Source organism: Erinaceus europaeus, unplaced genomic scaffold, assembly GCF_950295315.1.
Source record: "Erinaceus europaeus unplaced genomic scaffold, mEriEur2.1 scaffold_907, whole genome shotgun sequence".
NCBI classification, from domain to species: Eukaryota; Metazoa; Chordata; class Mammalia; order Eulipotyphla; family Erinaceidae; genus Erinaceus; species Erinaceus europaeus.
In genome coordinates this window covers 1-17194 of record NW_026647753.1, presented here as the reverse complement: position 1 = coordinate 17194, position 17194 = coordinate 1, and the positions used below count along the sequence as shown (strand labels likewise).

At 52.9% G+C, this 17194-nt stretch overlaps 1 protein-coding gene across 1 annotated transcript in view; it reads left to right on the top strand.

The window, feature by feature from the left end:
• LOC132536452 (voltage-dependent N-type calcium channel subunit alpha-1B-like) overlaps window positions 1-17115 on the top strand; it is a gene marked incomplete at both ends in the record, with an annotated part of 30760 nt that extends 13645 nt beyond the window's left edge. Inside the window, 8 exons of the mRNA XM_060184354.1 lie at window positions 306-362; window positions 1373-1462; window positions 2605-2814; window positions 5066-5178; window positions 9276-9388; window positions 10639-10770; window positions 10863-10935; window positions 16999-17115. Of these exons, the coding sequence (XP_060040337.1) occupies window positions 306-362; window positions 1373-1462; window positions 2605-2814; window positions 5066-5178; window positions 9276-9388; window positions 10639-10770; window positions 10863-10935; window positions 16999-17115 (905 nt within the window). The remainder of the gene's footprint in view (window positions 1-305; window positions 363-1372; window positions 1463-2604; window positions 2815-5065; window positions 5179-9275; window positions 9389-10638; window positions 10771-10862; window positions 10936-16998) is intronic.
• Between the last annotated feature and the right edge of the window lie 79 nt (window positions 17116-17194).

The window sequence follows — 17194 nt, the reverse complement described above, 5'->3', positions numbered from 1 at the left end:
GGACCTGTGCCTGCCACACCTCATCCTGTCCTTGTCTCTGCCCTTGACCGTGTCCCTGCCACTGCCCCTGCCTCTGTCCCTTTCCTTGTTCCTGCACCTGTCCCTGCACTTGCCTTGCCCTTAGCCCTGTCCCTGCCCCTCCTGCCTGTCTCTCCAGCTTACTTGGGGGCCTGCTTTCCTCTGGGGACCCACCTCTGGGGTGTCAGGGCTAAGGAGGCAGGACTGAGGGAGGGATGTTTTGGGGGACAGATCCTGGCTGGGGTGGGGACACTAGGCTCTGAGCTAAGGTTGTGTCTCTCTCACAGAGGAAGTCATGCTGGCAGAGGAGGACAAGAATGCCGAGGAAAAGTCCCCTCTGGACGGTAGGTGACCTCAGGCAGTGCTCTCACAGTGTTCCAAGCAGCTCAGTGTCTGAGGTGCTCCTGCTGTGATGAGATGGGAGTGTGGGACTGGGAGCTTTGCTCATTGGGCTGGGCACCACTCAGATGGTGGCAACAGGAAGTTCCTGTGCTGGAGTCTCTTTCACTCTCACTCTCACTCTCACTCTCACTGTCTCTCTTCTGAGGGAAAAGGTAGCCTGGAAGTGATGAAATTGCACATGTGTAAAGCCCCGTCTCTACAAGCAGAATAAAATGGGGCTAGGTGATGGCTTATCCAGTAGAATGCACACGTTACCATGTCCAGAGCCATCACGTGGGAGCACCTGCCACATGGGGAGTTACATGGGTGGCAGAGCAGTGTTCTGCCTTTACTCCTCTCCACCACCTATCTCCCTCTCTCCCTTTATGTAAAGAAAAAGAGTCTGCTGGAAACAGTGGAATCATGCAGGTGTGATGTCCTAGCAATGACCCTTGGGACAAAAAAAAAAAAGAGTAGGGGGGATTCTAAATCCAGGGCTGTAGAGACAGAGACAGCTTTCTGGGGAGGGCCCACAACCTTGTCATGGATGTGGTCTGGGTTCCAGCCGTAGCACCACATGAGAATTGCCATGCACTAGGAAACTGGTGCTGTGGTGTTTCTTCTCTCAAGAAGAAATAAAATGAGGATGTTATCCTGGGAGCAGTGAAACCCTACCTGCAGAGTAGAGTGGACCCCACTTCTGTGTCTCTCACCAGCCTCAGGGTTGAACAGCCACATGGAACAAGTGTCCTCTGCACTGGTCAGTGATGGTTTCTGTCCTCACAGAACCTTCTGCTGGTGGCACTGCTTGTCACTCTGTCCCCAGGGCTCCCAGTGAGGCTCCCAGGACAAAGAGGACACCTTGGGGATAGGAAAGTCACTGAGCCCCCACAGCACTGCCTCAGACAGAGCTGGTGATGCCCCTCCCCAGAGGCTGCTCACCAGCACCCCCGCCTCCCTTTGCTTAAAGCAGTGTTGAAGAGAGCTGCCACCAAGAAGAGCCGCAATGACCTGATCCATGCTGAGGAGGGCGAGGACCGCTTCGCAGACCTCTGTGCCGTGGGTGAGTGCAGGGCTGGGATTTCTGATTTAGGTATCTTAAGTGCACACACCTGGAGCTGGGGCACCCCATCAGGCTGTTCTCAGGGCTGTGTGGCCAGGCCGAGGGCTCTCAGAGCCAGGGTCAGAGCTGCCAGCTGGTGAGGCTGTAAGGCCAGTTGGGAGAGTGCTGTGTGGCAAAGGATGCATCTCTGAGTGGGGCTGTGCCTGTGGGCACTGGGAGAGGCAGCAGTAGGCATGTGCCATGCTGGGCAGTCGGGAGGTTCCCAAGCCTCAGCAGGGCTGGCTGGGATATCACTGGCCCAGCCCCTCTGCCTAGCTGGTAGCTGGTGTTTGGGCAAGTACTGGGAGCCACACCCCAGCCTACAGCCTTCGAGGGGGTGCAGGGCCTTGGCCTCAGTACCTCCCTGACTTCTAGCAGCAGGATGGCTGATGTGTTCCTGCCTTGGTCCCCTGGGACAGCTGGGTGGACACAGGCAGAGACACAGACCAGGTGACACCCTGCAGGCACACAGGTGTAGGCTTGTACTGTGTACACCAGCTCCCCAGCACTGGGAGCACCCCCACTTGCACATTGGCCCTGGGTGCAGGGGTGTACCCACCCTACACAGATACCCATGTGATGAGGTAGTGACTACTAAAAGTGCCTGGGTCCCTGTTTCACATGGAGAGCACAGAGGAGGGTGTGAGGTGGAGAAACTGAGGGGGGCAGCTGGGTCAGAAGGGACCACCAGTTTCTCTGGAACACTCTCTTAAGAAGACATTTGGCTTGTCCCCAAAGTCACCTCTGTCACCAGCCAGGACCAGACCAGGGCACGTGGCTGCCTTCCAGTCAGACTCTTTAAAAAATGGCATGCTAGTGTCTGCTGACACCCAGCTAGGGACAGAGGTCACCCCAGGCCACACAAAGGAGATAAGTGGCCCAGGGACACCAGGGGCCTTGGAGCCCCAGGCCTAGCCCCTTGCTGGGATGTGTGTATGTGGGGGAGGGGGGTTTGAACAGCTCAGGTTGGGGGAGCAGGGTCACCTCAGTGCCAGGCTAGTAACAGTTGGCCCAGGCAGGAAGCCTCGGAGGTGCCTTGGGGGGCACTTGTGCATCTGGGGGCCCTGCTGCTCCCCATCATCAGAGCACCTCTGTTCTCCCAGGCTCCCCCTTCGCCCGAGCCAGCCTCAAGAGTGGCAAGACGGAGAGCTCGTCCTACTTCAAGCGGAAGGAGAAGATGTTCCGCTTCTTCATCCGACGCATGGTGAAAGCGCAGAGTTTCTACTGGGTGGTGCTGTGTGTGGTGGCACTCAACACTCTGTGTGTGGCCATGGTGCACTACAACCAGCCGCAGCGGCTCACCACCGCACTGTGTATGTAGCCACCTCTGCCCACCCCCACACCCCTACCCAGCTGAGGGGAGAGAGCCAGCTAGAGCTGAGGGCACTGTCTAGGGACCAGGGGCAGAGGTATGACCACCCTCCTCCCACTGTCCTACCTCAGAGCCCCTCTCAATGACTAGAAGACCCTGAAGCTAGGGGGCCCGGACCCACAACACGAGAGCGCACACTGCTGCCAGCCCACCCTTCAGCTCCACACCCTACACACATACCAGATGCCCTTCACAGAAGCTGCCTTGACCTCCCTGGGAGGAGGGCCAGTCACAGCCTGCAGCTCAGCACCCCTGCAACCAAGCCAACCACCAAGACTGAGTGGAAGGAGGCAAGAGGCAGGAGAGCCTTTCTTGGGGGCAGTGAGAGGGCAGACAGGAGGCTTCCTTTTTCTGAGTTTCCTCTGTCCCTCTGGCAGTTCCTGCTCTTGCCTCTTTCCTTCTCTGGTGCTTTCTATTTTTTTTTATATTTACTTTATTTATTTATTCCCTTTTGTTGCCCTTGTTGTTTTATTGTTGTAGTTATTATTGTTGTTGTCGTTGTTGGATAGGACAGAGAGAAATGGAGAGAGGGAGGGGAAGACAGAGAGGAGGAGAGAAAGATAGACACCTGCAGACCTGCTTCACCGCCTGTGAAGCGACTCCCCTGCAGGTGGGGAGACGGGGTTCAAACCGGGATCCTTATGCCGGTCCTTGTGCTTTGCACCACCTGCGCTTAGCCCGCTGCACTACAGCCCGACTCCCTGGTGCTTTCTATTTATTTATTGCCACCAGGGTTGTTGCTCTAACGGTACAACTCCTCCACTCCCAATCACTATAGCACTACTCTGTTGCTTGTGAAACTTCCCCTGTGCAGGTGCTCCTGTATGCTGGCCTGGGGCTCAAACCCAGGTCCCTGTGTATGGTAAAGAGTGAGCTCTACTGGGTTAGTCACTACCTCCTAGCCTCCTCTGCTTGTTTCTTTAAAAATGCATATATACTTTTTGAGAGATCATAACACTGTTCACATTTGGTGTAAGTTGTTGGTGGGGATGGAGCTTGGCCTTCTGTATCTCAGGCTCACAAGTCGGGTGCTCTTCCACTGCATATCTCCCAGCTCTACACTTGCTTCCTGCTGTTTGTTCTGTGTTCCAAGTAGGTTTACAGGGTCCTGAGTGGCTTCCCAAGTGCTCTGAGCACAGAGGCCATAGACTGAGAGCAATGAGCTGTCCCAGCTCTGTGCTTTGGCAGGAAGATCAGAAGCTCCCCACCCAGTGGGAGCCCCCAGCAGGAGCCAGGCAGTGGCACACCTGATAGAGCTCCCATGAGCCCAGGTTCAAGCCCCTACCCACACCTGCACACAGGAAGCTTCGTGAGTGGTGGAGCAGTACTGCAGGTATCTGTCTTTCTCCCTCTCTGTCTCCCCCTCAGTTTCTCTCTGTCCTGTCAGAAGTTAAAAAGGAAGAAGAAAATGGCCTCTGGAAGCAAAGGATTTGCTGTGCTGGATTGAGCCCCAGTGATAACCCTGGGGGCAATAAAAAGAAAAAAGGGAAAATGAAGAAATTTTTAAAAAGATTTTTTAATATTTATTCCCTTTTGTTGCCCTTGTTGTTTTATTGTTGTAGTTATTGTTGAAGTCGTTGTTGTTGGATAGGACAGAAAGATGGAGAGAGGAGAGGAAGACAGAGATGGGGAGAGAAAGATAGATAGCTGCAGACCTGCTTCACCACTTGTGAAGTGACTCCCCTGCAGGTGGGGACTGGGGGCTCAAACTGGGATCCTTACACCAGCCCTTGCGCTTTGCGCCACCTGTACTTAACCTGCTGTGCTACCACCCGACTACCAAAATGAAGAATTTTTTAAAACAACACTGGCATTGTGGGGGTCCTATGGTGTGTCAAGGATGCCTTCATGTAAAGAAAAAGAACCTGATAAGGTGACAGTGGGGCTTTACCTCTTCTCAGAGCCAAGGACCAGCTCCCTAAAACCCCCCAGCTTCTCCATAGGGGTATCCACTGCTGGCCACCCTTGGCCTTTCCTGCTGTCCAGCCCCTGGCCCCTGCCCATGGGGACCCCATGTCTGTGCCACCAACCACTTACCACACCCATTCTAGACTGAGCTATCCAAGCTCAGAGTCTGCAGCCCCCAGAGGGCTCAGCCCTGGAAAGGCCCAGAAGCCTGGTGTCCTCCAGTCTGAGCCAGACCAGGTTGGGGATACTGTGAGCTAATCCCCCTCTTCTCCGGCTTCTCTTAGACTTTGCAGAGTTTGTATTCCTGGGTCTCTTCCTCACAGAGATGTCCCTGAAGATGTACGGCCTGGGGCCCAGGAGCTACTTCCGGTCCTCCTTCAACTGCTTTGACTTTGGGGTGAGTGAGGGGCCACATATGCCTGAGTGGGGACTGTACATTCAGGGTGATAGTCAGGCCTTACCAGAAAAGGGCATCTTCCTGCCACATGCCCTCCAACCCCAGACCTGACCTTAAACTTGCAAGAGAAGTAGAAGATGGCCCTGCCATGTTTGGGATGTTAGTCTCTTAAATGCATCAGTGTCCTCCAGAGGGTCTCCCCTAGAGCTTGGGAGGCTACAGTCACCCCACCCCATCTGCACAGGCACTCTCAAGATGAATGGCTGGGGACCCTTTTGCTGACTCCAGGCTTTCCCATGTATAGGTTCTTATGTTGGACCCCAGGTTTTCCCAGAATAAATGAGGAGGGTCTCACTCTTCCTCTGCCTGAACCTGGGGGACAGGATGCAGCCTTTTTTGCTTGCAGCCTCAGGGCCTTGCACACACCACTTCACAGCTCCTGGGAAATTGTTTCCATTCTTATTTCAGTGCCATTTGGGGAAGATACCACAGCCCTGCTCCACATCTAGGGAGCTTTCCCCAGTGCTCTAGTCCTCCCACATGGTGCCCAAGCTCAAACCCCGGGCTGCGTTCATGGTGTGAGCTCCTAGATGGCCTCTGCCAGCCCCTGACACACATCCCTCTTTTAAATGTGTGATGGTCCTCTGAAGAGAATAAATGGGCCCAAAGCATGGGGAAGACTGTTGCTCTTGCAAGCATATTATGTCAGAACGCAGCAGCATAAACTATCCTGTGTCCATCATCGCCCAGCCTCCTGTGGTCTCCGTCCAGGCTGGGGGTTGGGACTGGGGGTGTCACTCCCTGTGAGGCTTGATCAGAAGGAAGAGAAGGTGCTTTCTAACTGGTCTATGGCTGCTTGATGTTAGGCCTTAGACACCCCCTGCATGTTCTCAGGTGGCTGTGCAAACCTCAGCTTCTGGTTGCCCAGGCTGTGTGTGTGTCTTCAAGTTCAGAAATCAGGCAAATTAAAACCCATTATGGGATCAGTATAACAGCTCACTGGGATAGTGTGCCTGTTCTGCCACATGGGTGACCCAGGGTTGGAGCCCAGTCTTTGCTACATTGGAAGAAGCTTCAGTGCTGTGGTGTCTTTCTTTCTCTTTCTATTTTTTTCTATCTGAAAAATCCAGCCTACAGTGCTGGAGCCCCAGTGAGGACAAAGAATACAATGGCCTCTCAGCACTGCAGAGGAAGAGTCATGTGTCTCTCTTGAAATGGAGAGCTGGCAGTGACAGAGGTCAGTGAAGAAAGCCTCCACACCAGCTCGCCAAGTTGTCACTGTGAAAGAAGAGCTCTGTTTTGTTTTGTTTTGTTGGAAATGATACCTCAGGCATGCATGACTTCACTGTTCCCAGCCACTTGTTCATTGAGGTGTATAAAGACAGAACACAGCACTGGAGCTTGCCCTGGTGCCATAGCACTTCTCATGTGGTGTGAGGAGCTCAAACCCAGGCCACACCAGCATGACAAGGCAGGTACCTGGTGAGTTACCTCTCCAGCCAGGGATAAACTGTTCACAGAAGGGAGTTGGGTGGTAGCGCAGTGAGTTAGCATATATGGTGCAAAGCACAAGGACTGGTGTAAGGATCCTGGTTCAAGTCCCTGGCTTCCCACCTGCAGGGGAGTCACATCACAGGCAGTGGAGCAGGTCTGCAGGTGTCTTTCTCTCCCCATGTCTGTCTTCCCCTCCTCTCTCGATTTCTCTCTATCCTATCCAACAACAGCAACAACAACAATAATAACCACAACAATGATAAAACAACAAGGGCAACAGAAGGGAAAAAATGGTCTCCAGGAGCAGTGGATTCATGGTGCAGGTACCGAGCCCCGGCAATAACCCTGGAAGCAAAATAAAATAAAATAAAATAAAATAAAATAAAATAAAATAAAATAAAATAAAATAAAATAAATAAAATTGTTGACAGAAATGAAAAGTCCGCTCAGATGCCAGGTGACTCAGCAAATGCTGACGGAGAAGCTGCAGTCTTGCACTGCTGCCGCTGGAGGTTTATATCTGTCTGCAGGGCCCACTTCCCACTCTTAGATCCCCTGGCCTTTGTTGACTGAGCCAGATTGCTGCAGCCTGTGCCCTGGAAAGGGAAGAACAAAGCCTGAAGGATGGTGCATCTGCACTCAACACTTCCACTGAGCACCCCAGGCCCCACGTTGAGCCCTGTCATTTGGAAGGAAGATGCCTTTCAGAGGGGAGCTGCCAGCACCGTCAGAATGACAGTCCAGGACTCTAAATCAGGGTGTCACATAAACTGGGCTGTGAGGCCTGACCCCAGTGCTGTCATACTACATCAGCTGCAGAGAAGTCCACTACGAAAGGAAGAGCCACTTTCTGTGGCAGGCATCATCACCACCCTCTTTTAAGAGAGTGACAACAGATGGACCACCCAATAGAGTACACAGTTTAGGATGCATGAGGACTTGGGTTTGAGTCTCTGGTCACCACATGGGAACAACTGCTCGGGGAAGCTTCACAAATGGCCGAGTGATACTGTGCTGTCTCTCTTCTCTATCTCTCATTTTCTCTCTATAAAAAAAATGCAAAAGTTCCACTGGGAGTGCTGGAATCATGAAGACACAGAGCCCCAGTTGTAACCCTGGCAGGAGGGGGGAAAAAGATAAATTGGCCCAGACACCCTGGCCTCCAGCAGCCTCCATGCTGATCAGTCAGCATCACCAGGTGGAAGCTTGACCCTCAGTCAGCAAAAAAAGTCAGAGTTACAGAGGCTCAAATGATGCTGACTTTTTTTGTATACCTATGTTCATAGCAGAACAGCATTTTTTGATTACGATATGTACATTGTGTTTTCAAACATAATGCTGTTATTCATTTAATAGATTACAAGGTAGTCAAACCTCACTTTTACATGTGCTGGGAAGCCAATAATTTTGTGTGATGCATGATTATGGTGGTCAGGAGCCAAATCATGTGTCCTAGAGGTATGCCTGTAGCTTGAAGTGAGAGGACAGAGAAATGGAGGTAGGGTCTACTCTACAGTAAGGAGCTGGGACATGCTAGCTTGATTTAATATTACCCCGCCACACACACCCTAATGATTAAGGGACTGGAGAGAGTGCTCACTGGGTAGGGGTGCAGGCATTGCCATGTGCAGGACCCAGGTTCGAGCCCTGGCTTCACATAAGAGGCCCCACAGCCTGGGGAAGCTTGAGGGTTGTGGTGTCTCTCCCTGTCTCTAACTGAATGAAAAAGTGGGCCCAGAAGGTGTGTCTGTGGGAGCTCTGACTGTGGAAACACATGATCAACAGTCCTCACTCCAGGAGCGTAGCCATGCCCAGCCCCAGGGCCCAGGTGAAAGCTAGCCCCACCCAGTGGGAGGCTAGGCAGAGAGGAGGCCGGAACAGTGGCTGCAGCCAGCTCCTAGAGGACCCATGCACACCCAGAAGGTTTTGGAGACTGACTAGAAAGGGCAGCATGGGTTAAAGGAAGGGGCCTGTTCCCACTTGCAAGAAGCAACTGCTGCCTTTCCTGAAAACCAAAGAGGATTCTGATTGCAAGTCCAGAAGACCAGATGGGCCTTAAGCCTAGCCCAGAAGCTTCTTGAGACCCCCCCCACACATTGGCTGGCTGGACACCCCGCTCCCAACAGGAATGCCCAGGGCCACTCACCTGCTCCCCCTGCAGTCCTGGCATGGGGGCTCCTTGGCCTCTCTGTGGCCTCCTTACCAGCCACACCCTCATTTGTAGTGGGTGGGAGGAGGTTCTGCTCTTGATGGGTGCTTTAGGGGAAAAGGCTGCAGGGAGAGAAAAGTTCAGAGCCCCTTCCCTTCCAGGGCTGGGCAACTGTTGGCCCCCTAGTGTCATATGGCTGCAAATGTGGACCCACTCAACTAATACCAGGCACAATGGATGGGCTGCCCTCCCAGCATTGGGTTCCCCATATCCTGTAGCCTACAGGGCGTGGTCCTCACTCCTGTCACACAGTGTCCTGAAGTGAGCCACTAGGTGCAAGCCTGGCTCAGAGACATGACTGCCTGCCTCACTGCTCACGGGGAGGCCTGTGCCTCCTCTGTGCAGACACCCCCACAGGACCCTGCACTCCAAGACTGAGGCCAGCTCCTTGCAGGTCATCGTGGGGAGCATCTTTGAGGTGGTCTGGGCTGCTATCAAGCCAGGAACCTCCTTTGGGATCAGTGTGCTGCGGGCGCTGCGCTTGCTGAGGATCTTCAAGGTTACAAAGTATGTGGGCCAGGCCTTGAGGGCAAGGGGCTGGTCAGGGGACCTAGGGGTGCCAGCAGAGACCAGCCAGCAGTGCTTGTTCCTAGAGGTCCTTGTGCCCTCAGAACTCTCTGCAGCTCCTGATTAACTCACTTGCAGAAGGCTGGGCCTGGCAGCCCACCATGCTTCATCACAGGCTGCTGTCCTCAGGTCCTTCATAGCCTGTGGGGGCCACACTGTCTGGCTAGTGCACCCCCTGGGTCTTTACAATGTCCCCTCCTAGCTCTGCCCAGCAGGAGCCCTTGAGAGGGGGTTCCCACATCCCTGCAGCTGCCCCCAGAGAGACCGTGGGGCTACATGCTGTGCTCTGTCCCACTCTAGTCAGTGCTTGACCCAAAGCCAGCTGCCTCACTCAGGAGCCTGGGCTACAGTGGTGGCTGAAGCCCTTAATTGGGAGACAGTGGGGGTCCCCTCACACATGCCGGCACATGGAGACAGAGTGAGTATAGGCTGCCTTCCCCAGGCTGTGGGGGCTGGCATCTCAGCCTCTTGCCTCCTGGGAAGCAGTCAGCCCCCATCCCAGGCACCCAGGACAAGGCCTTTCCAAAACCTTCCAGCCATCTTCCATCAGCCCTAGTGCCCTTGCCAGAGAGCCCATCAAGCGTAAGTGCTGGGGGGAAGGACAGGATCTGAGGGCATGGGGATGCCTCCTGAGAGGTTGAGCCTGGGGGACCACCGTTTGCCCCAAACCAAGATGACAAGCAGTGTGGGGGGAAGAAGTCTGGGATGTCTGTGCTCAGGTCTCCGTTTGAGCTAAGTGCTCCAGTCCCTCAGAGTCAGGTGGCATTGGTGGGGGGGGGCAGGACCACAGCTCCTGCCTGATGCCTGATGACAGACCTGATGCCCTGGAGTCTCCTGGGGTGGGTGGATGGGTGGCAGAGAGCTAGAGTCATGTGTCCCCAGGGCCCAGTGAGTCCTCTGGCATGGGGTTGACACCACTAGTCACAGTCCCGCCAGGCAAGGGGTGGGGCAGGAGACTGCGGAATCTCTGCCCCCTGGGTGGTCCCAGATGCTGTTGGGTGCTGAGAGACAACAGGATCAATCAACCCTGGCTCCCTGCGCCTGCCCTGGGCAGTGGCCCCACATGGAGAGACCTGGGGAAGTGGCCAGGTCTCGGGGTACAACCCTGAGGGTGTAGACAGTGCTGAGGACCCAGCAGGTGAAGAGGTGCCTGAGGTAGCACCCAACCCCATGTCCATCCCCCCCACCAGGTACTGGAACTCGCTGCGCAATCTGGTGGTGTCCCTGCTCAACTCCATGAAGTCTATCATCAGCCTGCTCTTCCTGCTCTTCCTCTTCATCGTCGTCTTTGCTCTTCTGGGCATGCAGCTCTTTGGGGGGCAGTAAGTGGTCCCTGAGTGGAAGGCAAGGTCCAGGCTGGTGACCCTCTCTGGTCACCAGAGCTGCATCTGCCCAAACCCCTTGTTTTTTTCAGGTTCAACTTCAGAGATGAGACTCCAACCACCAACTTTGACACCTTCCCAGCGGCCATCCTCACCGTCTTCCAGGTAAGGCACCTGGGTGGAGCCTGGTGGGGGTGTGGCCAGGGAGAGCTCAGCTATTTTGCAGAGACCGGGCTTCAAGCCCCCAGCCCTCAGCACTGCCCTGGAGGCCTGGGGACTGCCCTCCCTTCCACCCTCTGGGGCCAAGACAGCAGAGATACTTTGGTCTCCAACAGGCTCAGCACAGGGCCTGGCTTCTCTGTGTCTGTAGAACCTTCCATGAGGAAGCTAACTAAGCCTCTTGCCTCACTCAATCTGGGGGTGGGACTCTCAGCAGCTCAGGTATCACTGCCTGCTTGGAGGGACCCCCCCATTTTGGCCTGCAGGGTTTCAGATAGACAGAGAGAGGGGGGTAGGCAGATGGAGAGGAGAAACATCACAGCACCATGAAGCTCCTCTGAGGCAGGTGCTCCTATGTGACTGCAGGGGCTCAAACCTGGGTTCGTGGGCCTGGCACAGTGTGTGTTCTAGCAGGTGAGGCCTCTCCCAGCCCCAAGGTTGTTTCTTCTTCTTCTTTTTTATTAGTGATTTAATAATGATTAATAAGATTGTGGGGTTCGAGATTGAGGGGTTCAATTCCATACAAATCCTACCACCAGAGTTCTGTATCCCATCCCCTCCATTGGAAGACTCTCTAGTTTTATCCCTCTGAGAGTATGGACCAAAGATATTTATAGAGTGCAGAAGGTGGGGGGTCTGGCTTCTGTAATTGCTTCTCCACTGAACATGGGAGTTGGAAGGTCAGTCTATACCTCCAGCCTATTTCTGTCTTTCCTTAGTGTGGTAGGGCTCTGGGGAAGTGGGGTTCCAGGACACATTGGTGAGATTGCCTGCCCAGGAAATTCAGGTTGGCGTCATGGTAGCATCTGTAACTTGGAAGCTGAAAAGCATCAATATATAAAGCAGAACAAATATTTTTAATAATCAGGAACCTAAAGGTAAGAATATAGCAGATGAAATTTTGGATCTTCATGTTGGAAGAAGGAATATTCCAAGGGGGCCGTGACTTTACTAATTTTTGCCTGAGTCCAGCAACTGACATGCAGGTAGGCTAAGAGTATTATCTGGAAAGGTGGTGTCAGAGTTGATAATAGGACTAGAAAGCTGGATTAGGTCACAGATTTTCTCCCAAATATGGGAAAAGTATATAAATATCATTCACTATAAACCATTGATCTCACCTAGGGCCCATGTCTGTTCATATTTATCACAGGAACCTGTGTAACCTCTGCATCCCTGTCAGTCTAAGCTCAAATTTCATGGTCACCGCTAGGAACATTCTAGGCTGCACTCATTTCAGGGCCAGTCTTTCTTGAGTGGCAGAGTATGTTGACCCAGCCTCCCTTCGGAGAGTTGGGTAGTCTCCACCATTGTTGTTCTACATTGAGGGTGAGGTCCTATAGAGGTCCACAAGAGGGTTTATGATGTTGTTCCTGATGCAGATGACCAGTGAAGGTGAAGAGAGGGATCTGTTAGAGGTCTAGACCCATCATATCTATCTGGAAACCCCAGGATTCCCTGACTAAGATGCTGGATGGTGGGGTGGTCCAGTAGTGACCAAAAGGGCCATCATTAAAGTATGCCAGTCTCTTGCCTTTATCTAGCTCTTTATAAAAATATTTATTTATTTTCCCTTTTGTTGCCCTTATTGTTTTATTGCTGTAGTTATGGATGTCGTCATTGTTGGATAGGACAGAGAGAAATGGAGAGAGGAGGGAAGACAGAGGGGGAGAGAAAGATAGAAACCTGCAGACCTGCTTCACTGCCTGTGAAGCTACTCCACTGCAGGTGGGGAGCTGGGGGCTGGAACCAGGATCCTCACGTGGGTCCTCACGCTTCACGCCAGTGCATTTAACCTGATACGCTACCGCCCGACTCCCTCTTTATTTTTTTGTATTCCTTACTTTCTGACAGGGTTAGACTTAGAGTGATTGAGAGAAGTGAAATAGAAAGCAGGTGAGGAGGGTATGTCGGTCTGAGTAGAAACTATTTGATTAAGTACTTTATGTCTTTTTTAGGTTTTTCTACTTGCCTGCTGCACTTACTGAGTCACTGCACACTAGTGCACACTGTTAGGTTCTCTCTTCTTTAATGCAGACCTGGGGGCTCACTTAAGCACCCTACTGCTAAACAGAGATGCCAAAGCACTGCTGCATCATCCATGGAGTTACTGTGGTGCTGTCCTTGGTTCTGCCATGTGTTGCCAGGGTTCAAACCCAGGGCTTCACACATGTCTTCACCAAGCCCCACCCCCACTCCTCTAGGGTTCCATTTTGAGACTTCTGGTTGAACATAGGACTCCAGCCCCCCCCACCAAGTGCTGCCTATGACAGGCCTAATTGGAAGGAGAAACCCTAACATTTCTATCACATAAGGCCACCCTAGGTGCTACCCTGGTGCCACCCATGTACCCCTTAGTACCCTGTGCACTCGCCCCCACACCAAGGTGTGATTTTCTGGGTGGCAGAAGGAGTGGGCTCTTTCTGGGGCCACAGAAACTGGTGAACGTGTGCTTGGGACAAACTGAGCCTTGGGTGGCAGCACATGAGGAAGGACTGGTCCTCTTGTCTAGGCTCAGCCTCAGGCCGAGCTGCTCCACCCAGTATGTGCAGGGACACATTTAGACCCTGAGGAAGAGGACATGCTGAGCAGACAGCAGTGATGCTGGCAGGGAGCAGTGATGTGCCAACAGGCACTAGGGCATGTCTGCCAGGGCAGGTGGGTAGAAGTATTGGCAGCCTCCGCCATGGAGCCTCTGCATCAGCCCCAAGAGGCCGAGAGGAAGCTGAGAAGGTTGCCTTTCACAGGCCCAGCCCATCCCAGGGCCAGAGGCCCTGCACAAGTACCTGCTTCCAGATGGGGCAGGAAAAGGTGGGAGTGGCACTGGGAGGGACCCTTGAGCTTTGCTTGTGAGCCTGCAGACTACCCCATGGACAGCCAGCATGGAGATCACAGGCCAAGCCCCAGCCAGGGGACTTGCCTCAGATCCTCAGAGGAAAATGTTTAAGAGCAGCAGTAGGTCCTTATGCAAAAGAATTAGGGCCAGTATGTAGTGCACCTGATAGGATGCACGTCACCATGTGTAAGGACCAGGGTTCAAGCCTACTGATCGCACCTGCAGAGAAAGAGCTTTATGAGTGGTGAAGCAGGTCTTCAGGTCAGCCTCTCCCCCCCCCCTCTATCTATCTATCCATTTATCTCCCCTCCCCTCAATTTCTCCTGTCCAATAAAGGAGAAAGGGGGAAAGTGGCCCCTGGGAGTAGTGGATTTGCACTGAGCCCCAGCAATAACCCTGGTGGTATAATACATGAATAAGTAAGCACTAGAAATTCTGGGAATGAGTGGTCTAGGAGATAGTGCATTGCATAAAGCATCAGACTCTCAGGCATGAGATTCCGAGTTCAATTCCTGGCAGCACGTGTACCAGAGTGATGCCTGGTTCTTTCTCTCTCTCCTCTTATCTTTCTCATTTATAAATAAATAAAATTTTAAAAAAGAGAAAAAGAAATCCTGGGAACGAGAATGACTGCTGTAGAAAGTCAGAGCCAGGTGTGCAGGGGGCCTGGCCTGCAGGTGTGGAGGATAAGCCAGCTGTGCAGGGAGAGTGAGAGTGCTGGAGACAGCAGAGGGCGGTCTTGGCCTAGGCGCTGCGGGTGCTTCCCCAGGAAGACAGATTTGCTGACAAAGCATGATGACCCAAGGGAGTCGGCTCTGGAGCCTGAGCTGACAGAAGGCCTTAGAAACATCAGAGGGCACTGCCTGTCTACTCAAGCACCCAGCCAAGAGCGGGGACCTGGTGAAAACTGGAGCAGGCATGGTTGACTGCCTGCCCCCTCATGGCTGCAGTTGCACAGACCTTCATGCAGTCTTCCTGGTGAATGACTTCAGAGAAATGTCCTTTAGAGGGGCCAGGTGGTGGTGCTCCCTGTTGAGCACATACAGTACCATGTGGAAGGACTCAGGTTTAAGCCCCTAGTTCCCACCTGCAGAGGGGAAGCTTCATGAGTGGTGAAGCAGTGCTGCAGGTGTCTACCTTTCTCCCTGTCTCCCCTTCCCTCTCAATTTCCCTCTGTCCTATCAAAATAACTTTTAAAAAAGAAAAGAAAAAAAAATGCATTAGTGAACCCAAGGAGAAAGAGGAAAGTTAAACTACCACATTCAGATGCCTTTCCAAGTGATTTCTGCTCAGAGGGCCAGAAAGAGGAGCCCTTCCATGTGCTTCCCAAATTGTAGTGATGCTAGAGTGAGAAAAAGTGAAACAAGAGTGATGCAGAGAAAGAGAAGACACTTGACCCACAGACCACAGCACCTCGGGATGCAGCCCCATGGCAATTCTGGGTGCTGAAAGGAATCTCCACAGTCAGTGTGATCCCCTGCAGTAACCCTGGTGGGCAAAAGTAATAAATAGAATGTAGTGAAATAAGAAGACAAGGATGCCTAATCTTCAGAAGTTGAAGCCAATGTCAGGAAAGAAAGCTCTAGGACTGGAAAAAAATAGAAGTGTCCGTGCTGGAAACTGATTACTGACAGGAAACCCAAATAACTTGACTAGGTATAGTAAGAAAGCTCACCAGTGTAGCTGTACACAAGGTCAACATCCAAAAGAACAGCTTTTCCTTTGGCAGCACCTTTCAGTAAGAATGTCTAAAGAGCAATAGAGCCCAGGCTGGAGAGAGATCATAGCCCAAGTACAGAGGACCTGTGAGAGATGCCAGGATGGATCCCCAGCACCACCAAGAGCCAGAACTAAAAAGCAAGAAGCTCACTGATAGTGACAAGAGCTGTAAGGTGTTCAGACATGAATCCACAAAATCCATGGCTAGACTTGAATGGAGAGAATCTCAACATACTGAAGAGCCTGTTGATTGACTCCAGGTTGGGAGGGGTGTATTCATCGTGGGGAACCTCAAGATGGAGAGCGTGTGCCTAACCGCTCCCCCCTCACCCATGTCAGCCTGTGGACATGCTCCATTCCTGCCCCCAGCCCCAGCAGAACTGCTCTTGAGATTCTGCGGGCTGCTTGTGTGGAAGAGTGGCCCGCTGTGTGGGCAAGAATGTCATCTGGGGTCACCCCAGGCCGTATCCTGTGAGATCAGAAGCATGCAGAGCTCACTGTGCCCAGACCCTGCATGTGGGCAGTCAGACACGAGCCCAAACCTGGAGTCCCAGAACCAGCCTCTATGGAAGACAGAGTGGATAGAGATTCAGCAGCTCATAGATCCCTACATCTCCACTGAGTGAACTACTAAGAAATAGCATCAGGGGGCCGGCTGTAGCAAAGTGGGTTAAACACACATAGCGCAAAGTACAAGGACCAGTGTAAGGATCCCGGTTTGAGCCTCCGGCTCCTCACCTGCAGGGGAGTCGCTTCACAGGCGGTGAAGCAGGTCTGCAGGTGTCTATCTTTCTCTCCCCCTCTCTGTCTTCCCCTCCTCTCCCAATTTCTCTCTGTCCTATCAAACAACAATGACATCAATAACAATAATGATAACAATAATAAACAAGAGAGGAAAATAGCCTCCAGGAGCAGTGGATTTGTATGTAATGCAGGCACCGAGTCCCAGTGATAACACTGGAAGTAAAAAGTTTTTAAAAATAGCATCACATGCAAATAAATAAAAGGACGAGTGAGAGCTCGTCAGGGCCGTGTGTGCAGTCCAGGTCTGAGCCCTTGCACCACAGGGGAGGTACTGTGGGCCCTGAGGAAGCTCCAGGGCTGAGGTGTCTATGTGAATAGGGAAATGGTTACAAGTGGTAAAATCAAAGTAACTTGTAAAGAGAGATGTGGCTTCTTTGGGGGATGGGGACTGCAGTGAACCCCATGGAGCTGCTGAGCCAGGCATGTCAGGGGCCCTGTGTCATGGGGCACCCTTTTCAGTGTCACTGGCTGGTGGAGGGGGCTTTGTCCCCATCCACCTCAGCTGAGCCCCCAGATCAGTCAGCATGTGAGCCCTTCAGCCTCCTCCTTCAGGGTGTCTTCCAAGTGGACCCTGGGGCACCCACCTCCCAGCAACGATCTGCATGCACCCTGGAGAAGCAGCCCCACCCTGCCTGGCCTTGTCCCTACAGATCCTGACAGGAGAAGACTGGAATGCAGTCATGTATCACGGCATCGAGTCACAGGGGGAGTCAGCAAGGGCATGCTCTCGTCCTTCTACTTCATTGTCCTCACGCTGTTTGGGAACTGTATCCTTTCTGGAATGCAGGACTGAGACGTGGGGTGCAGGGGAGCCACAGAGCCCCCCCCCCCGGTCCCCCCCCCGGT